Source organism: Xiphophorus hellerii, chromosome 6, assembly GCF_003331165.1.
Source record: "Xiphophorus hellerii strain 12219 chromosome 6, Xiphophorus_hellerii-4.1, whole genome shotgun sequence".
Classification (NCBI taxonomy): Eukaryota; Metazoa; Chordata; class Actinopteri; order Cyprinodontiformes; family Poeciliidae; genus Xiphophorus; species Xiphophorus hellerii.
In genome coordinates this window covers 8,948,451-8,970,945 of record NC_045677.1, presented here as the reverse complement: position 1 = coordinate 8,970,945, position 22,495 = coordinate 8,948,451, and the positions used below count along the sequence as shown (strand labels likewise).

Below are 22,495 nucleotides of genomic sequence, written 5' to 3'. Positions count from 1 at the left end.
GTCGTCCTTTGGTTGCAAAAAAAAAAAAAACAGACATCAGATTAAGTCACGCCTGAGAATTTCTTTAATTAGAAAACAAAACAGAATAATCAAAGACAATCAATATTCTCTCAGCTCTTTACAGTGGAGTCGTGTGTGTGGTCTGACGTCTAGAGTTTGCTAAAAGCAGAGATGAAAATGAGTCACCGAGCTAACACAAACACGCTGGTCTCATCTCGACATCTTTTTTTGTTTTGTAGCACTTTGTCCCCCAACAAAAGGCTGGGCGTTTCCGTGGATTTAAAACTCTTGGTTGTGCTTCCACATTTATTATCCAAAATATACATCTGGTAGGCAGCGGCGTGCCTGAATTTCTTCTTGTTTTGCTGTACATAATCTTCATAAATAAACCTGCTTTATTTAATCATCTGTAAACAATTGATAAGATTCTAACATCCAGGAGCGGTGTTGTTTGGTATGTAAAGTCTAACTAATTGATCTTGGCCTCAGAAGGAAATGTTTTGGAAAAAAAGAAAAAAAGTGTCAGAAGGCACAGGGGAATGGTCAGGAGCTAAAACACCTGGATAATCGAAGAACTCTGAGATAAGAAAAGGCAACTCATATGGTTGTGTTTAAAATCTACCCTTCGATATCTCGCTTTTTAATAAAAATAAATAAAAATTGAAGTAGTGGTGAAAAACTCATTGGTTAGTGTTTTGCCTTGACAGTGCAAAGAGCATAAAAGCAAATATCCTGATATGGAGCAAAGATGAAAAGTTGCCATTAAAAGCCAAAAAAAACGGTGAAAATAAAAACACTATGCAGCAGCCGTCTTTCAATAAAATGGTCGTGGCTATTTAAGGTTTGTGAACCCTCATTAATTTTCTGTATTAATGAATCTTTAAATAAAATATTAGATTTTTTCAGAATCAGATAAGTATCCCAGATAAATAAAACATGGATTTAAATTTTTTTTTTCCTTTGTTACTCTTTAAAACGTCTTCAGTCCTTGTTTCTTTAGAACCAGATGCAGCAAGACTGTCCCAAAGACATGATCGAAAGTATTAAATTTAAAACATGTTATAGGCCGAGATGACCTAATCAGTATACCTAGATTAATTTGGTTTAATTCATGTCACTACTATATTGTAAAAACAAAAACTATGTTTTGAAATAAGTTGTGCAGGAATCTAGAAATAAAAGGGTTCACAAACATTCAAATCTACAAGAGAGTATTAGGGTCACACGTTTCTTTTTACATTTTAGTTCAGCAGTAAAGTCAATTTCTTGTTCAAGAACAAATCTAAAATGTTAAGAAAAAAAAAAAGCAGAGGAAACAGGATTTTAAAGGGAAAAAAGCAAAATGTCTGAACGGCTGTCAGTACAGGTCATTTACACAAAGAGGAACCATCACTGGCCCTTGTTTACAATCTCAACATAACATTTTTTAAGAAGTGTCCCTTAAAAATATATTGAGTGTTTTTTTTTTAAATCAGCTTTTTGAACTCTAATCTCATTTCGTTTTTCCTTTGCTGTTAAACTATTTTGATTAGAATTTTATTCCCCAGGATTTCACCCTTTTCCTCAACATTTCAAGTTGGTTCTTTTGACTTTAATCTTGAAACAGGTAAATAAATACTTTCTCCAAGTGACCCTAACACTTTGGTAAAAAAAACCCCCCAAAACTCCCTCCTTAAACTTGTATAGTGATGATTTCAATTTACATGACCCATTTTTTTTCTCTGATACCTGCAAATCCTTAAATGTTCACCGTTGTGATGTTTACCTGACGAGCACCGAAAAAAATATATAATTTCTTCAGTGTGGCTGTGGATTCCTGTGAAATACGCATTTCTCGGGTTTGAAAACAACCTAACGGGACTCGGAGAGACCCCTCCTGATCCTGCTGCGTTCAGAGTCCCGGGAAGGAGTCCACCTGAACTGTGTCCTGAACGACCGAGCCTTGGCAGGTGTAGGACACACGGATCCTCATTTTCAGGTTTACCTGAAATGTAAGGAACAGTTCACTGAACGTTTTAGTCTTCATGTCTGATTATAGTAAAAATAAATAGACGAATAGATAAGAATACAACATGGTTCCCAAAGGGCTTGAGTCAATTTCTTCGACTTCACAACCAAAACTTCTGAAGAAGTTTCCATCGGTGTTCCCCACCGCTAGGGTGCAACGTTAAAGAATCACTACATTGAATGGGAGAACCAGCTTGTGCGTTATTTCTCCACTTGCGCCTTTGGACGGGTTTCTGCGGGTTTCACCAACTCAAATTTAAGACGTTTCTTAAGACCGTTGTGGATGGAATTTAAGGCCTGTATCGCGACAGAAACGTACAAAAGAAAATCGCAAATAAATTATAAGAGCTGGCAACAGAAGTGAGCCAATGGCTAAGACAGACATCGTCCAGCTAACTGGTGATAAATATACTGCTAATATAAATATTTATTATCTGCTAACATATATATGGATATATATATGTTAGCAGCTAATAACTGGTAGCCTCAATAGCCTCGAGTCACAGAACACAGTGAAGCCGATTGTGAGTGACTCAAGCTTTTGCCTGTCAGAAAAGTCACATAAAAAAAAAAAAAAACTATCAATAAACGAGATTAAATAGTCTGGCTACAACTAAGTGTCAGACCTATAACCAACTTACTTTAAAAAAAAGAAAGAAAGATATTTTAAGGCCTTAATTCTATCCATTCATCCATCCATCCATCCATCCATTTTCTTACACCCTTGCCCCTAGTGGGGTCGAGAGGTGCTGGTGCCTACCTCCAGCTAACGTTCCGGGCGAGAGGTGGGGTTCACTCTGGACAGGTCGCCAGTCTGTCGCAGGGCAACACAGAGACAGACAGGACACACAACCATGCACACACACACTCACACCTAGGGAGAATTTAGAAAAACCAATTAACCTGACAGTCATGTTTTTGGACTGTGGGAGGAAGCCGGAGAACCCTGAGAGAACCCACGCATGTCTTTCTGCATGGATTTCTGCAAAATCCATGCAGAAAGACCACGGGTCAGGAATCGAACCCAGGACCTTCTTGCTGCAAGGCAACAGTGCCACTGTGCAGCCCGCCTTAATTCTAAATAAATAAATTTAAGACATTTTAATACTTGTTAAGGATGTAGGGACAGTCCTATTTGCATTTTGCAGACCCACCTTGTTGGGGTTGTTGAGGACCACCAGCTGGGTCAGTTTAGCGCCACCATGTGCAGGAAGGGAGTCTCTGCTCGGGGCCCTCATTTGTAACTGCACACTCTGGAGGACAGAAAACAAAAAAACGGTGAAGCTGAAGCAGCAGCGTAGCAAAACACGTGGTTTTTACTTTCATTTTCTGCCGGTAGGACTGTAGTAACGATTTTAGAGGCAATAAAACGGAAGTAGCACATTTTAAATGTTGAAAATAAGACGTGTTATTGGTTGAATGTCTTTAACAGAGATAAAATAAGGGTTCCTGGTTCCAGTAGTTGGTTTCACAATGCTAAGCATAAACCAAAAATGCAATGGTTATTTTAGTGGGGGGGTTTTAAATTATTATTTTAAAGTTGCATAAATTTGAATTTTCATTTCTAAACCTCACTGGACTCAGACGACCAGAGAGATTTGTTCATTGTTGTGTTAAGGCAGTATGCTAACTGCTCTGTTAGCATTCCTAATCAACAACACTACATTTGTCTGAATTTTGAACACAAACTGACCGAACCCACAAATACATCTGGTTCAATAAGACTACAGCTAACTGTCACTGTAATGTAGTGATGGAAGACATTTTATAAATGAATTTAAATGAAGTCAGTCTGTTTAAAATGTCTGCACTTTAATTGACTGCTGTTTACAATTACATTCAGCTGCGGCTATATTCCTCACTGTAACACTGAATGGTGCGTTTATCACCGAACTCGACATCGTCATAAGAAATGCGGTTAGAAGGTGGTTTCACGGCGGTTAGTTCAGGGGGATAAACAGGATGTTTGTTGCAAACCTTGGGCACAGCAGCTTGCAAGGTGAAGCTGCTGATGTCTGAGTCGGTGGAGTTGGAGGCGGTGAGCGTGACCGTCAGGCCCGACTCCGACTGTCGTTCGCAGATTAGCGTCAAAGTCACACCGTTTTTCTCATACACCGTCACAGTGGGAGCTGAGGCAAGCAGAAGCATAAAAAAACTTTGAATTGATTCAAATACGTGGAGCAAACCAGCTTATGAAAAGTTAAATATACATTCTAAAAATATATATATATATATATATATATATTTTTTTTTTTACAGCCAACAATTGTATAGTTTTTGTGTTTTCATCTCATCTGTGTCTGACAGAACTCACCTGGGGCCAGAGGAGTGGGCTCGAACCCACCCAGCAGATCCAGGAGGTCTCCTCCAGCGCTGGCGGGGGCAGCAGTGAGCTGTGCTGATGCTGAGCCACCGACTGATGAGCTGGGCTGCAGAGGTTCTTGAGAACCTCCCAGCAGGTCCAAGAGGTCACACACCTGAGCAAACACACAGAGCGGAGCGCGTAGATACACAGCTGCCCTGATATTTAATGCCTCCAGGTGGAAAACAGAACTAAACCAAACAAACTGTAGATGCATTTACACTTACGTTGAAATCGCGCAAACTGGAATTACAGAAATAAATCTTCTTAATGGAAACATGCTAATTTCAAATAAACACATTTTTCGATTGAAAGTTTTTACTCTAGAATGAGGTGGTTTTTCAGTCGTATCGAAATTGGAGTTTTTCGCAAAACCGCGACGGAAAAACTTCTTCTACGTCACACCAGTTTGTATTCTATGACAGAGTATTAGAACCACGCTTGAAAGGAATAAAAATAGTAAAATTACAAGAATAAAGTAATAAAATTATAAGAATAAAGTCGTAATATTAAGAGAATATAGTCACTTTACTATGAATATTCTCATAACATTATGCTTTTACCCTCAAAATATTTTTACTTTATTCTCACATTATTACAATAAACAATTATTAAACTTCCTGGTGACCATCAAAATAAAAGATGCAAAAAAATAACTATAATTAAGAGATATTTTAGGAAAGTCTGTTTCCACATGTGTTATCATACCTGTCCAGCTGGTTGTTGTGGCAGAGCCATCTCTTCCTGTTTGACCTTTCCCGGTTGGCTCTCCTTGATGGGTTCTTCGCTCAGCTCTCCGTTGGTTTGACCCAGAGAGTTTTTCTGAATCACAGGCATCCTCTCCAGCACAGCCGCCCTGTGGAAACAAGCAATAACCTCAGTCTGGAAATAGCTACAACCATCACAGTTTACAAAAGTAAAACTGAGTGCTCTTTGCTTCATCAGAACATTCTTCAAACACAGAAGCGCGACAGAGACGGTGAACCTGGAACGAGAAACGGTGTGTTTCTCATCCTGAGTTCACCTCTGAACTTACAACCTGGATCCAGGAATGACTTTGAACCCAGTTTAGCCAAAAGTTCAGTTAGTCCAGACTGATTGATAAACTGACTATTGGGAGAATGGACTGATGGACGGGCAAATCGATAGATGGATAAACTAACAAATGGATGGATTGATGGACAGTCAGATAGATAGTTAAAGAACTGCTAAAATTTACAGATTCCTCATTTTTTGTAGCCAATATTTAAATGTAAAAATTCACCCCGGATGTCTGACACTTTTTGACAGTAATCAGACTTTTCTAGAATACAAAAGTAGTTATCCAGACCTGGCAGATACTTTACTCAAATTTCCCTACTGCTTAAGAATCCCAAATAAAGACTAAAATAAAACAGAAAACAGTGTCTATTTGTCATAAAAACCTGAGAACCATTGTCTTAGAACATAACACGTACAAAAGAAAGAAATATCTGATGCTGCTCCGTCTTTGCCTACCTCATGTGGTCGTACTTCTTGAAGAGTGCATTGTATTCAACCGCCCTCTGCTGGAGCTCCACGTCTATGCAGCTTCCGTAGATGCTGACGACGCTCCTGATCCGACTGCCGGCGGGGAGCGCGTTCATGAGGAGAAAGAGAAGCAGTTGGGTGTGAAACGGAGAAGTTACGCAAGGTGTTTACAGTCGGCGTTCTGCAGAAGTTCTCCAATCAACAAACTGGTCTGTTAGGGGCATTTTACACGATTCTGATCACTGTGGACCACCGGGGACTAAAGAGGTGGGTTGTGTTTTTTCTTACTCCACATTGTCTGTGATGCGTGTGCTCAGTTTCATGGTGGCGGTGAGAGCGAAGCCTCTGGTCGTTGGAGTCGACATGTGCGACTGTAAAACTATCTCTAAAGCGTCCAGGACGTCGTCCTCCGTCACCTGATGAAAACACGTGCAAAACAAAAAGAAAGGTGATAAACCTCCAAAAAAGAAGACATTTTAAATTCAGTTTTGAGCAAAATAAATGTCACTATTATTTTCCTTTTAACCCTATGGAGTTAAAAAACAACAACAATTTGTTTCTTCCTGAACATTGTGACCATCTTGCACTCTTTGGTTTATACCTAAACACAACATCAGTACTTTACCTGCACAGCTTCTGTCTCCTGACACTCTCCTTTCAGCAGCAGGTCTCCATACTCTCCTATACACCAGCAAGCCACCTGGACCAGGGGTTGCTGCGAACACAAAGAAACTCCACTTGTACATCACTTGGAGATACACAGGAAAAGCAAAAATTCTCACTTTTTTTTAATTAAAAGATAAATCTGCTTCCATCCAACTCAAACCCTGCAGTGAAACCGGACCAGCCTGAGCCACAGACCTGAGAGATGTCGGTGAGCAGCGCCCGGTAGAGCTTGTGGACGGTGTAGCAGTGCAGCTCTGAGGTGTTGGTGATGAGCTGAATCAGGTTGGGCACAGTTTCATCTCTGACATCGCCCCCTGCCTGCGCGGGTGGAAATGACACACACGCAAACGCAGCTGTAGATCCTTCAGCAGTGCAACTGTTTGTGTCATCGTATGTCGTTCTTCAATATGTATAGAGAAATTCATTGAAAATGGGGGTGGCATTTAGCAAAAAGACCAACCCTTCATGTTACATAAGCAAAAAACAAAATTATTAGTCATTGACTGCAAGACATGAAATGGTTAATAAATAATTGAAATAATTGTCAGCTAATTTAGTAATTGATTAACTGAAAAATTAAGCAACGTGTAGAACTTTGAATTTACACTTTCTTGCCAATTTTTAAAAAAAAAGTTTAGTTAGAAGGCATTTTAAAAAAAATCTAAGTTTATTTTCCTTAAATTTTGTATTAGTTTTTGTCAAATTACGACCACAAACTTCAAAAACTGTTTAATGCGTCACTCAAAAATGGAAAGAGTGTGAAACTAATCAAGACAGGGCCAGAGAGCATTAATCAGCCAAGATGCTTACAGTAACTCTGGAGGAGCTGCAGAGATCCACAGCTCAGCTGGGATAATAACTGTTAGTCAAATTAGTGTGGAGTTTTACTTCATGTCTTCTACTTCTCTACCGTACTGCCTATCCAGCTGCTGATGATGAAAGACCACTAACCCACTAAAATGTAAATAAATAAAAACACCTGCTACAAACAATCAAACTGCCACAAAGGGAACAGAAAAACACGTGAAACAATGTGGTTTGACAAGATCGAAATATAACTCGAAAAAGCAGGAATGCAAACGCTGGCGATTAAAGTCGTTGATACCTCCTGTACGAGCCTAATAATTCATCAAAGTTTGTGGTTGTAAGGCGACAAAATGTCAACACAACTCCAAGAGACATGACTTATTTAGCAAGGCTCTGCAAGTGTTTACTACAGTGAACTTACCGTGGTGAGAACATGCAGGATGGTGTCAATGTGCCAGCGTTTGGAAGGCGCATACCTGACAGAGACACACACACACACAGCCAACTGAGCAGTGCTCTACGGTGAGACGAGCCTGCTGAATCTGTATCTGCATTGTGTGTAAGAGAATAAGTGCTGGGCAGTGTCTGTCAGACAGGAATATCACTGAGTGGATGCAGAGTGGATAAGTAGAGCCTTTATTGCATCTGCCTCAGCATTAAAACTGCCCCACTCTGGGTCAAAAACACACAACACGTCCAATCTATTCACATGCATGACGGGAAGCCATCTGTGCTTGCATGCGTTACGACAGTGTTAGGAATAAACTAGTCATTTATACGCGGAATAAAATCCACCAAACATTCTTTGAGACTCTACCTTTCAGCGGCGTTAAATATGCCGCTGGCAGCCTGAGCCCTGAGCTCGGGGGGGCAGGAGGAGAGGAAGATGAGCAGTTCCTTCATCATGGAGCGGATGTTGGAGGCCGACACCAAAGCCAGGGACAGCTCCAAAGCACGCCTACGTGGATGGGAGAGGAGGATCAAAGGTGCTAATTAATCCAGCTTGGCTGTGTTGACAGGCGCTCACAGTGTTCCCCAATGTTAAAAAAAAAGGAACATCTTTAAATATTGATACTTAGGATTTATCTCTGCATATGAACATTAAAAGAGATGCTTTAAAGGCTTAAATGCTAGTTTGTTTGGTACAAATGCTCTGTCTGTCTCATTAAGAATGCAGTTTTTTTTTTTTTTTTTTTTTTTGTAACCCCTCCAGGGGGTCTTTTTGTGGGCTCTAGTGTCCCTTTTTATGAAGTAGGCTGACAGGAAACAGGGAAGGAGAGGGGGGAAGACATGCGGTAAATGTCGCCGGGTCCGGGAGTCGAACCCGCGACCGCCGCGTCGAGGACTTGAGGCCTCCAAATGTGGGTCGCGCTAACCCCTACGCCACCACGGCACGCCCAAGAATGCAGTTTTTTATGGGGTTTTTTAAAATGGATGCTAGATAAGTGAAGCAGCTCCCAAAGCGAGAGGCTGAAACACGAGAAATAAGAGTGCCAAAAATCACAGGTGGTGTGAAACTGTTTCACTTACTGGTAAATCTGTTGAGAGCTTGTGTATTTATTAAAAGGTAATCGTGAAAAATGTTTTTAATGGTGAGACACTACTAAAAAAAATAAAAAATAAATCAAATCTTGCTTTTGTAACCGGTTCACTGCGTTTATTCAAATGTTTTTTCAAAAGCAACATATGGTACAACAGACTTTTTTCAGGTTTGGTTAACGATTGAATCAATAAGTAGATATAAAATGTTTATTATGATGATATGCAACAATTTCTACTTCAGCTTAGTAGATTTAGTAGCGGTTCACCCAATCATACAGATGCAGATTGATCTTCCTCTTTGCAAACAAAGTGTAGGATGAGATTAAGTAAAACTATTATTAAGGTCTTTATAATAGTTTTTAAAAATGTTTTCTTCCATAAAAAAAAAAAAAAAAAATCGCAAAAACATGTTCTTACCTCATTTCATGTAAATATGACTACTGCACATCTTTGGATAATGGCACAATCATATTATCCTGGTTTTCCTAGATTCGCACTGGTTTCCTGCATGTTTTTGCATAAATTATATGACTTTTTTTTTCCTAAGCCTGTCGCAATAAGCAATTAATCACATGATAAATTAAAATACAATATGATTCATTTAATGATTCATATTTTTTGAAGGGCAATTTTGTTCAGAGACTTAATAATCCATTTTACTTATGGTTTTGATTGTAAAAGTCTCCAATGATTACATTGAAGACTTTATACGAGTGTCCTAAAAATTGTCAAGTTAAAAGCTAAAAAAATAAAATAAAATAGCGTTTTTAAAATAATGGATGGGTTTGGTCCTGTTTTACCAAGAAATTAAAATGAAAGCCAAATACATGGTTAATTAAAAACAAGAACTTTGTGTTACCAATATTTGTCATCTTAAGGGGACTTTAATTTGCCAGAGAAAATTTAAAAAGCGTCCATCTGCATCAACAGCTTGTGCTTGAGAAACCAGATTTGTGCAATTTTTAAAAAAATGCAATTAAGAAGCCACAAAAAAAAAAATCATTCTAATGGCCACAATGGGTCTCGTTCGACACTTTGGACACCTCTGGTCTTCCGACTCCTGCTTGAAAACGGACTCTTTTGTACACTGGCTGTCAATTAGAGGCCTTTCATGTAGTGGCGTCTCTGTTTCAGCCCATTTCTCACTAAAGAAGTAGGTAAAGATTACCGCTTGACAGATGCGTCCTGGTCCTTCAGGCAGTCTACTATGGTCCCACGGTGCCGCTGAACCGCATTGTGGTCTGTCGAAACGATCTTCTGAAGAGAGGTCATGGCAATATATCTGCAAGAAGACCAACAATGAAACATTTTTTTTGTACCGCATCATGAACAGAGATTAATAGCAGTGTCAGCACTTTTATACAGTTCAGACATTATGTTTGGGCAGATATGATCAAGTAAAGCAGGTCTAACAGGAATGAAGCATTCTCATCACTGCCACCCTGTCAGTAGTTCGGCAGTAGCAAACTAGACGGACCCGTTTTACTACAAGGCCCATGTGGAAAAGACTAACAAATCCGCAATACAAGGAAACCTCCAGGAACCTATGCAACGTGTCCACATTCACTGCTAAAATGTGCTTAAACTGAGTGAGCTCCTAGCATAAACGCTCAGAGGGAAAGTAATTATTCAGCTCAGCCTGTTGGGAGGAGATCAGTCACTTTTGAAATAAAGCAGGAAAAAAAGCCTTCGCTGAGATCAGAGGAAATAGGTGGTGAGCAGAGATAACAGAGTGAAGGATTAAAACAGGAAGAAAATTAGCACTTACCGAATGTTCCTGTCATTATTCAGGAGGAATCTTCCCAGGATGTTTACAGCCAAAACCTATGGAGCAAGTGAAGTGATGAGCGTTTGATAATTACGTGAAGACTGCTGATGTAATAATGCAGTAAAAAGAGAATGTGTCTCACTCTGAGGCCGCTCTCTGACTTTATGTCTAGTACAGAGAGAACGGTTTCATAGAGCACAGCGTTGCCCACAGTCTTGGTACTGTCTGTGTTGGTCGCTACCTAGAAAACAAAAATCGCACATCAGTAAACTGCCATTGTCAGACAATAGACTGAATTTCAAGGTTTATGCAGGTTTCATCACCTCAAATTTAAGACTTTTTAAGACCATTAAAAATAACATTTAAAACATATATTATGACAGAGCTGTACAAAGAAATGCAGGGGACCAAAACTGTGAAATCTCTGTGGGGGTTTTGGCTCTTGGCAGCAGATTTGTGCTTCTCACATGGCATATGGTCCTATAGTTAGCCAGCTAGCTAGCTAGAGAGACATATGCTAGCTGCCAATGGCTTGTTTGTGTGCTAGCGAGCTAGCAAGCAAGTACTAGCAGCTAATTACCTGTAGCCTTAACCACCTTCAGTCACAGAACACAGTGAGTGAAGATGTTTGCTCTGCACACGACTAGAATACAAAATGTAAGACTTTACATTTTCTTTGATGAATTTAAGAGATTTTAAGGCCTTAATTTTTTATAAATTAATATAAAATCTTTTAAGGATTCGAGGACACTCTGTATTTTGCAGAGTGTCTGGTACAGACAAGAAAGATGTCCAAAAGTCAAATTTGAACATCCATGCTTCTCTGGAATTGAGCAAAACATCTCATTATTCCAGTAACGCTGTTCGGTTGGAAAAATAAAAACAAAACCTGAGCTAGGAGGTCGTTCATGGCGTCACTTGCTGCTTCGTTGTTCCGACCGAGGATCCTCAGCAACCTTAGGATGCGTACCTGAAGGAAAAGTTGGGGGAGAAGAAGCACAAAAACAGAGGAGAAATAATACACCTGTGTAAACTTACATCAAAATATTCAGTGCCTTGCAAAAGTATTAACACCTTTTGGCAGTTTTGACATTACATCTATAAACTTTGTTGTATTTTATGGGGATTTTAAATGACAGGTCAATTAAAAGTAATGTAGGTTCTCCAAATCTCTTACCACTAAATATTTTAGAAGTCTGATGTGTAATCTGCCTGCTTTACTCTAACACCGTTAGATGCAATTTAGTGCAACCAGCTGCCACAAGAAGTCATCAAATTCCAATAAAAATACACTGAGATTTGTTGTTCCAATGTGGCAAAATGTAGAAAAGTTGAAGAGGTATGAGACGTTTTGCAAGGCACTAGGAATTGCTCTAAGTTTAAACAAATGTTGACATAAATTTACAAAGCATAAGAAAAAAAAACCCAATCTGGGTTTAAGTCAATAAAATATCCAGTGATGTCAAAGAGAAGAAGTGGGCATCTATTGCGAGTTTCAAAGTCCTAAAGAGCAAGGCTGACCTGTAGGAATGGATCACTGACTCCTGCCACATCGTGGTCCGGAGAATACCCTGAAATCACCAGGCCTTTCATGATCTGAACTAGATCTGGGACTGCCTGGAGAGCACACAACACACCCACCGTTATGACGTGCACATTACCGCAGGACCATCGGATCGGGACGCCGCTTACCTTCCTGAAGCGCTCCAGCGTTTCTGGGCTGCGCTCACACAGTTCAGTAATGAGCACAACGGCTCCATGTAACACACCTGTACGTAAACGGTAAATACAAGAAGATCATGGAAGCAACATTTTGGACACGGGGACGTAAGATGTGGGATTAAAATCTACTAACCGTGGTTCTTCTCAGAGAGGAGGGAGCGAGCTGACGGGACAAAGAGCTCTCCTAGTTCATGGACTTTCCTCACAATGTGAACGGCACATAAAGCAGCCTGCAGGATACTGGTCAGTAAATCACACCATCTCATACCAAGAGTGGTTAAATTTAAACAGAGGAGCTACAAATGCCTTAATTCAAAGGCAGCTATTAGCCATCATCTCCATTAACATGTAGCTAAATTAATCTGCAACGTTTCCAATCTATTGTTTTACGTTTTGCTAAAATCTAGCAATATTAGGACTATCAACTCAATAATAAATAGAGTAAAGCAGAAGTTTGTTTTCTTATTACTCAAGCGACTGAAAGAAGAAGCATTAACAACAGGAGAAAAGAGTGTCTTAGGTTTTACACAACAATTTTCCCTAAAAAAGGTGTATTGCAAAAATGTAACCCATATTACACAAAGATCTGACAAACAGCGGATCATGTGGTAATATGGATATTCTAAATCTGAGAGGTTTTAGTCACATTATAAATCTGGTGTTACTAGAAAACAATGGTAATTAATGGCTTAATGGTGACTAAACTTTAAAAATGATGTATCTTTATGTTATTAAGGCTAAAGTTTAATCAGTATCAATACTTTTATAACAAATTTATGTCAGATCATGATTTCTTGGTTAATGTCAAGTTGTCATAACAAAGACATTTTGAATAATGTCAACTTTGTATTAAAAGTGTCATGATTTACAGAATGACACTTTATGACAACAGTCATAAATATTCATGAAGACTAACTCATGATCATGACAGGTGTTATGTCATGTTTATGACCATGTCATGACAGTCTTATTCACAACCCGTCAAATAAAGTGTTACCAAAAACATAAATTCAAATGGACGTATAAAAAAATAGTGATGTTCCGATCTGTCAACTTGAATTTCTAATCAAGTTTTTTTTTTTATTATCGCTACCTACTAAAAATTTCAATCTGGACATCCCTCAAATGAACAACAACGTGTTTGTTTAAAGTTTAAACAAACACGTTGTTGTTCGTTTAAACTTTAAACCGATAAAACATTTCTTATTTTGTACCAAGTGAATAAAACTCATTGTGGCTCCAGTCTGTGCAGAGTTTAACTTCATCTGTACCAATTCCACTTTGATTTGTGAAACTTGGAAGCGGATACTGACTGCTCATAATAACACAAAACTCCCACATACCAAAAAAATGATAATAAAATAAACCACCGACACTCTTTGGTGTTTACAGTAATACCAAAAAGAGCTTCACTAATGGATAAATGTTTAGGAACTGCACGAATTAAAAAAGAAAATATTGTAACCTTTTTCTTTATGTAAGAGTTGGAGGAGCGCAGCAGTCTGTCGATCTCTGGGGCCAGATCCCTGCACATCTCAGCTGAACCCATACAGGCCAGCGTGCACAGAGCCAGAGACTGCACGTACTGGTTGCTATGAGACAAGTCGCTGAACGAGACAAACACAGAAACATACATTGATCGCAAAGCAGATTTGTGGTTACTATAAAAAAATAAAAATAAAAATAAAAATTTGGATATATAATTTATCTGAATGACATGAAACACTTCTATGATTAGCCATTTATTCCACGGAGGTTTGTCTCTTTGATTAAAATGATCTTTTGGCCACATGCTTCAGATTATATTAAACAACTTTTAATATCCCCCAAAATCTGAGGAAAATACATAGAAGTCCATCTAAATTACAAGCCTAATTACTAACCAATCTGAAGAGCCCAGACAACTCTTGAAGTGGTACAACCTGACCACAGGAAGTAGGAAAAAATATCTCAAAAAGTAACAACATCTAAAGAAATTCAAGACTAGATGAGAAGCAAAGTTATTGAGACCCATCAGTCTGGAAAAAGTTGCAACACGGTGTTTTCTATGACTCCAGAGAGAGCCAACTACCGCAAAAAAATGTAATAAATAAAACAAAAAAAGCAGAACACTGGTTAATGTTCCCAGGTTCATGATGCAACAATAAGAAACAATAAGAAAAAATAACCAGAAAAACCCTGCAAAGGTTTGTCTCACATTTAGCAAGAAAACCCCCCCCAAAATATCTTCTTAATCGTTTTGGGAAAATATTCTGTAACGGTTACATCTGTATACCTCCTTACATATAATAGTCTTAATATAGAATTTAAGAGAAAAACGTCAAACATGGTGGAGGTAGCTTAGTGAGCTAGGCTGACTTTTTTTTTTTTAGCGTCAGGGTGGAATCAACACTTTCACTCTTGAAAATGCGTGACCGTCAGTTCATCACAAATCCCACAAGTTAATTCCGCAAAATAAAAATAAAAATGGAAGTTTGGGAGTGGCCTAGTCCAAGTCATGGCCTGATGTTAGCTCAGATACTATTGCGTGATGCTAAACGGGCCATTCTTAAATGAAAACCATTTTATCCTGGGAATAAATTTAGTTAAATGCTGATTGCCAGCTTTCACAAACACCTAATGGGAGTTCTTGTTGCCATGGGCGACACAATCAATTATTAGATTTTCATATTAAAATTAGTTTGCTCATCTGAAACATTGAAGTGTAGCAAAAACAGAAAAATGTAAGAAGCTTACTACCTTTTCACAGAACTATATGTGATTATGATTTTATTCTTACCAATCCCTGACATTTAGCCGTACAAAGAGGAAATACACCAACGCAAAATGTGTTTTTCTCCCTGCATTGATATAAACGCAAATCGTATTACATACAATGCAGTTATTAAGAGTTCTCCTTACTTCTTTATAGAGTTTGTGATGAGCAGGCTCGCATCCTGCTTCTCGTCCAGGAGCATCATCGCTCCCAGGTACCCCACGCGCTTCTCGCTGTAGCGCGGGCTGGCGATCATCCGAACGCACTCCATCTACAAAGAAAAAGCAACGAGTCTGTGAAATGTGGAGCTACTTGAAATACTGACCCCTTTGCTGAAGCCCAAAGGCAAAAATATTTGCTCTTTCATCACTCTGAGCAGAGGAGACTTGGTAGTCTGAGTGGGGAAACGACAGAGTCAGTGGCCTACTTACAGGAGATTTGTTGATCTTTGACAAGTTTTGCTTGAGGGAATTAAACACAATTCACATTGTTCAGATAACAGAAAGGATTAGAAAAAAGAACTAATTTCAACCAGTTAATACAGCGTCTTGGGAAAGTCTTCACACTTTGTCATGTTAGAAAATGTATTTTATGTGACAGAACAACACAAAGTCGTACAAATGTGAAGTGGACACAAAAATAAGCAGGTTTTCAGTAATAAAGCAATATCCCAATTGTGTTGCGCTAGTAGTGCATAGCTTTTACGAAAGAGCGGCAAGAAGAAAGCAGCTTTTGAAAGAAAACCATAAGATCTCCGGTTTACACCAACTCTCGCAACTTTAAGATGCAGCCGTGCTTCAACACGTCTGAGCCATGTCTCTGGTCTTCCTTGTCAGCTCTGCAGAACCCTGGAATCGATTGATTCAGGCGTGTTGCAGAAGCAATGCATCTAAAAACCTGCAGGATGGTAGCTCAGGGTTTCTGCAGGTTACACCAACTCAAATTGAAGACTTTTTAAGACCATTACGACTTAAACTTAAGACCTCTGTCTTCACAGAAATGCACGAACTGCGTCCATCCAATTGCCGATAAATTTGCACTTACCCAAGATAGCTAGCTAGTGAACTAGCGACGGGTATGTTAGCAGTGAGTTAGCGGTAGTCCCAACCGTCCAGTCTCACACAATGTAGATGTCTGAGAGCGATTCAAATTTTGCCTGACAGAAAAGTCTCAGGAGAAAAATAAATATGTATACGTATGTACAATATATACTGTATATATATATATATATGAATCTATATGATTAAATAGTTTTGTCAACACAAATTTTAAGACCTGTGATCAACGTATCTAAGACCAACTTACTTTTTTATGATTATAAGATATTGTAAGGCCTTAATTTAAGACTTTTTAACGATGCATAGACACCCAGGAGCCCAGAGTTGGACACCTGTACATTTCACTGAGAATTTGTGGTAAGAATGAACTTATGATGTCTACAATCTATCTTGAACCGATCTCACTGAGCGTGAGCTATTTTTCTAAATGAGTTTGAGGACAAAAACTTAAGTCTCTAGATGTGCAAAACTGGTAGAGACATTTACCAAAATAACTTCAAAGTCTTGACTCAAAGTGACTAAATACGATGAGAACCTTTCGTTCCAACTTCAGATTTGTAAACTAAATCCCAAGAAAACACATTGAAGTTTATGCTTGTAATATGGCAACACGTGGAAGGGGCCTGGATATTCTGCTTTATCAAACATTTCTGCAGACTTGCTGATCACACAAACAACACCTCTCGGTGCCTCACTTCTCTTTGGACTTGGACTTTGCGAAAGTCGGCACAAAGTGAAAGCAGACACTTGATGGTTTCCCACACTTCAGCCCACGCAAACCCCATGACAGGAATTAACTAAATCTCCCCTCACCTGACCAAAGTGAGCAGGGTAGCCCAGCATGTGCACGTAGAGCAGCTTGGCCAGGTTGTGCGACCGCCCGCCGTTGTCGGTTTGTCTGAACTGGGCCCGGATGGCGGCACACTCCCTCTGGATGACCCCCCGCTCCTCACACTGGGTCCTGGCTGACCTGATGGCTCGGATCATCTCCTGCAGCGGGACTGATGGAGACATGGCTGCGGCTGTGCAAGGGTGACGTTGGGCCAAGGGAGAGAGGAAGAGAGAGACATTAAATGGGTTATTGTTTTGTGTTCAGTCGTTCAGATCCCAGGACAAACTCTATTTTTCAGAGATCTCTCAGGTCAGTTTGTGTTTCACTTCCTGTTTCCACACGTCCAGCTGTGTGTGGGCGAATGACAGACTTACTACAATGTACTAAATTCAATATGCATTGTAAAAACAAACAGAAATAATAATAATTAAAAAAAATCAAAGTGAAGAAAAAAAAAAACCATGGTGTGCTCACAAAAACATTTCAGCCCCCATTTAAGCTTAGAAATGTGTTATATCCGGTGACACCCTGAGTCATTCTAATAACAACTGCCATTTTTCCCCCCCAGTTATGTCACTTTGACGTCAAAAACTAGAACATGACCAATTTGGTCAAAATGTTACATATCCACACACCGCCCCAGTCGATGCTGCAGGTCAGTGAGCAGAGCCAGAGACCGGCTGGACCGAGCTAACCTGCTGCGGGATGCTTTGAGGAGACAGCCGGGCTACGAGAGCAAGCTAACCCACTGCGACGTTATACGTCTGCGTGGCAAAAACGACGACCTACCTCGATAGCAATGTTTGTATTTTGAAAAAATAAAGCGTTGTTTAACCGACCCCCTCCAACACTCGGCCGCATTCAGTTGGCTGGAAACCCAAATACCGTCTATCCATGCAGGTGACGTCAAAACAAAGACTGTAATCACCGGACTTCCTGTTCCATCCTTCAAATTAAAATAAAAATAAAATTGTTGGAATTTTTTTAATAAACTAGGCTTTTCGGTACACTTTTCTATAAGATCAATGTAACTTTTTATATATATAATCTTTGTCGAGTTTTTGTTAGTTTTTTTCTACAGGTTTTTTTTTTAAAAGCTTTATTGAGCCTGTGTGGACATCACAAAATACTTTTTATTTTACTCATTCCCTTCTTTTTAACCTAATTTCTCCTACAATGGAGGATTTTGCACTTTGTAGGGTTGTAGCAAAGCAATTTTTGCCGAACTTGTATTTTATTTTATTTTTCCAGAAAAACAAGGCAACAATCAAACTGGTGGAATAGGTGTGTGAAAAGGCTTGGGGCAGACTGGAATGGTCAGATATTATTATCAATTTATAATCAGCCTAGCCCTACCAATTAGCTCCACAAAACATGCACATGCAGTACAGCTGGTATCATCTCTATCAATATAAAATGCACGCAGAGTCTCCTTTGTACCTGTTGCTATTGTTATGCTTAATGACATAAAACTATAAGGTTTTCTCAAACCTTTTTTATGCTAACTGATCAAACTAGAACAATCCCACTTCAGCTTTTTCTCATTGTTTTATATTATGTATATTTTTTAATATGTTCGCCTATGCTGAAAATATAGGAAAAATAAATTTACCATAGGCCACTGACCATCATTCCAGACAACATAAGATAGAAGAAGTAGGAAAAAAACAACAACAAACTCTTCAGCTGCCAGAAAGAGAAAAAAATGTTCAGGTTGGTTTAAGGAGGATGAGTTCAGACTATTGGTATATTAAATGAAACATGTGTCCATTCAAGTGGTAGGTATTCACAGAAATATAAATAGGTGGGAACAAGTAAAAGTTTTGCCATTTAAAAACAAAAACAAAACAACTATCATCATTACTGTTTGAGTCGCCACTAACCTTTTTTGACAGTTTCCATCAAGACCTCCGGGTCGTCTTGAGTGAAGTTGAACCACCTGCAACTAAAATGCATCTGAAATTATTCAGAATCAAAATCAAGATCAGTCAAAAGTTGTCCAAGTGCTCACTAATGCTAGCAGTTTCATTTGATTCTTGTGCCTTTTATGATGTAATAAAACACAGGATCAGCAGAATGAGCAGCTTTTATGTAGATTGTACTTTGGAAAAACTTTGGATTTGGTGAAATCTGGCCATGTAAATTCATACTGTATTAGCCAGAGGTTATTTTTTCTTGCCAGGGCGCATTTGTTATTGTGGAAAAAATATACATAACTCAGTGGTCTCTTTAAATATTACATTTGAAAAAACTGTAACCTTGATTTTTAGAATTTACTCTGTAAACCAATAAACCATATTTATATAATAACACAGATTAGGATAAATTAACCTCAATGCTTACACATTTCTGAATTGCTTAATGATGTAATGCAGATTTATACATACAGCTAGTCTCTTAAATAGCTCTTGGAGAAAAACAGTGAACAGTAAAATATGAATTACAACAAAAATATCAACTTCGGAAGAAGTCACTATAATTATAAACTTCAAGTTACTGACGTTTAGATGTAAATTGCATTTTCGAACAAGAAAAAGAAAAAAGAAAGATCAGTGTTTGAGCCTTGCAGAAATGCATGAAGTGCATGAAGTTTATTCTTCACACAAAAATTATATTAAACATGTACAACTCCACGAAGTACAGGCCTCTGTTGTGAAGTTTTTGTTCCTAACAAGAAGGCAACAACAATATTAGAACATTATATATTTTGTAAAATGCTCAATATTGCATGCAAAAACAAATAAAACTTTATAAAATGTATCACGCATATAACTTCTGTCAGTGTCTTACAAACCCCCCCGCCCCCCTTCAGATTATGTAGATATGTGGCTTTAAGAGTTGTGGTGTTGCCACATGATGTTGCCCTCATATGTGCATCAAACTGCTAAGATATTAAACGGTGTTTTGACAAGAACCACCGCATTTAGGCTTTTATTTTGAAAGTAAAACCCATAACTCTCTTTCATTCTTAACAGCCGTCTTGACCCACCTCAGCTTATCATACCTGTGCATGACTTCCGTAATTTGATCACTTATTGTGGCCGAGCTCCACCCTCTGGTGCTCAGGCTCTTCAAGCGGTGGATAAAACATTGATGAGGGCAAGGAGGCAGCCTAATTCCGGTTTCACTGCAGGACAACACACAGGCACTTCACGAAGGAGCCAGGGCAGCCCGGGGATGCTTACAACTGAAACCATTTATATATTTTTACAGTTACTGCTGAACGCTTGAAAAGCACGTTTAAGGATTTTTACAGCTTCTGCTCTCCATTGTCAAGCCTGCCTTGTGATGTCTGAAATCAAAAGGAATACAAAAGAAACAAAGGAAATGCAAATCAATGAAAAGAAAGAGGAAAGAAGTTGAGGAGGGAAAAGCACCTGAATGCATCTTGGACACATAACAAACTGGCACCCTCTGGTTGAATATAAGAGTGCCTTGTAGTGAGATTAATATTCCTATTATTCAACATAGTGGGATTACCAATACATGCTAATTTGAAACACTAAAATTCATTCATGATAGCATTCAGATAGGCGCCACAATTTCTGCACGGCTTCTAACAAGCTTGTTGCCTTGATACCCCAGGTTGACTGCAGTACCAGGTGGGACAAAATAAGTATGAAGGTTCTCGGCAGTTCTGGACTCTTATAAAATATGATAAAAACCATAAACACCATACATGTCAACACAGTTCTGCAACTTAATGTTTTGTCACTAAAAAAAGGTCCACTGTGTCGGAAAAAGTAATTTTCTTCACAAGTAGCACTTGTTTCTCATGGATAACATCATATTAATCATGTTTTATCCCCAAACTGTTTTGAAAATAAAGTTACATCTGCATTTTTTTTTTTGACTGTGTAATACATTTAATTTTTTTCTTATTTATTTATTTATTTATTTTTACACCTGAAACTGCCTAAAGAGGGAGCAAAATAGCTTTTTTGGAAAACACAGGATAGCCACATGACACAAATAAAGAGAAGTCGATTTTTATGTGGTGTGTGACAAGAATCGTGGCCAAAGCCGATGAGGTGTAGCGCGAAAAAAAACAACAAAAAAAAACCCCAGCCCTAGAGGCAGCACCAAAGGCCGTTAAGTCCTGAGAGAGGAGCCAGATGGTGCTTGTGTGTTGTGTCCACTTATCAGCCGAGAGAACGGTTGTAAAAACACGCAGTTTGTGTAATTATGAGACCACAAACACAAACACAGCTGACCCAAACCCCTGTAACAAGGCTCACACGGGTGTTAAATGCAGAAGGATAAATATTATTCTCAGTCCATTTTCAAATCTGCTGAGAACATGAGTATATTTACGAGTTTCCGTGCCAATAACTAATGATGTGACACCCGGAGGACTGGACTCATTTACACCAACCGACTCAGAGCTGAGCCTTGAAACAGACCCCAAATTGCACATTAAAGCCCAGAAATGAAGGAGGCAGCCAAGCAGCAGTGGATAAAATGAAAGGACACTCGCTGAGTTCAGTTTCTTTTTCTTTATTTTTCAAGCAGCTGAATCGGCATTTTTACCTTCATAACGTTGATAAGCTTAAATAAAGGACGTTTTGTGTGCAACATGCAAGGTTCAGTGCACATTTAGCAATGAAGAATATAGCCACTCATCTTTCACCACAGTGCTTCGTTTCACATTTTTAACCCCAACTATGGGATCATAAAGACAGAGGAAATATTAAATGAGAAGTTCTCGCTTTCAGTTAATCGGTTCATCAAGTTCAGGCATAATTAAGGGCCCCGATTGGTTAGGTATAGGGGGAGCCGATTATATGGCAGATGAGGGATTAGTGTACTTAGAGTAAACACTTTCTCACACTTTGTGTGTGGTTTGGGCATGAGTGGAAATCTGCAACTCTTCTGTGGCGAGTGTAAATTTCAGAAAGTCTGTGGGCATCTGCCTAATTCATAAATTGGCACCTTCTGTTCATATTGTTTGTTGTTTTGATTGCATGATGTCTGGAAGTCGTGCACTGTAGGTTGGGAACGTGTTCAATGCAAAGAAGGGCAAAAATTGGAGAAATACGTCCAGCAGACCTTCTTCTCAAATCAAACTTATCTTTGCGTACGATGCTGAATAACTATCACATCCGAAGACTGACCAGTTCTTGGTTGGTTGAGTCTGTTTGTTTCTTGGAATTAAGTTCTTAAGTCATTTCCTGTTTCTGAGTTTTGCATCTGAGGCTAAGAAGATGAACTGTTCCAAGACAAGACTCCTAATGGGCACCACCCAAAGAAGAGTGGATTTTTGGATGACTTAAGAGCCGCGTCATTCAGACTGAGTCTAGGACTAGTGGGTCGGAAGAACGGAGGGCTTTCCTGTGTAAAACACAGAACACACAGGCGTAACGTTATCTGGAAACTTTTGCTTTTAAATTAAATATTGTCGGCAAGGAGTTGCTTTTAACACCAAGGGCATTTTAGGACTTGTCGTGGAAAAAAACTATTTCCAAGC

General features: G+C 39.0%; 1 protein-coding gene across 1 annotated transcript; it reads right to left on the bottom strand.

The window, feature by feature from the left end:
* Nucleotides 1-46: 46 nt before the first annotated feature.
* Nucleotides 47-17,948, bottom strand: ap1g2 (adaptor related protein complex 1 subunit gamma 2). The gene is made up of 22 exons (XM_032565784.1): nucleotides 17,818-17,948; nucleotides 17,010-17,212; nucleotides 15,285-15,409; nucleotides 13,849-13,990; nucleotides 12,517-12,613; nucleotides 12,354-12,430; nucleotides 12,183-12,278; nucleotides 11,551-11,631; nucleotides 10,804-10,902; nucleotides 10,662-10,717; nucleotides 10,062-10,175; nucleotides 8,169-8,309; nucleotides 7,773-7,827; nucleotides 6,740-6,862; nucleotides 6,504-6,593; nucleotides 6,167-6,294; nucleotides 5,867-5,971; nucleotides 5,078-5,225; nucleotides 4,322-4,484; nucleotides 3,985-4,136; nucleotides 3,162-3,260; nucleotides 47-1,984 (listed from the first exon to the last, which is right to left on the bottom strand). Exons 2-22 carry the CDS (start codon nucleotides 17,208-17,210, stop codon nucleotides 1,892-1,894), a joined length of 2,385 nt encoding a protein of 794 aa, XP_032421675.1. The 5' UTR covers nucleotides 17,211-17,212; nucleotides 17,818-17,948; the 3' UTR covers nucleotides 47-1,891.
* Between the last annotated feature and the right edge of the window lie 4,547 nt (nucleotides 17,949-22,495).

What these genes read in the sequence shown, in the direction of transcription:
- ap1g2 (XM_032565784.1), bottom strand. Translation starts at nt 17,210, where the DNA reads ATGTCTCCATCAGTCCCGCTGCAGGAGATGATCCGAGCCATCAGGTCA. An exon ending in AATAATGACAGGAACATTCG is followed by an intron (nt 10,176 to 10,661) that starts GTAAGTGCTAAT and finishes GTCTTCTTGCAG; the next exon opens with ATATATTGCCATGACCTCTC. An exon ending in CGCATCACAGACAATGTGGA is followed by an intron (nt 5,972 to 6,166) that starts GTAAGAAAAAAC and finishes CCCCGCCGGCAG; the next exon opens with TCGGATCAGGAGCGTCGTCA.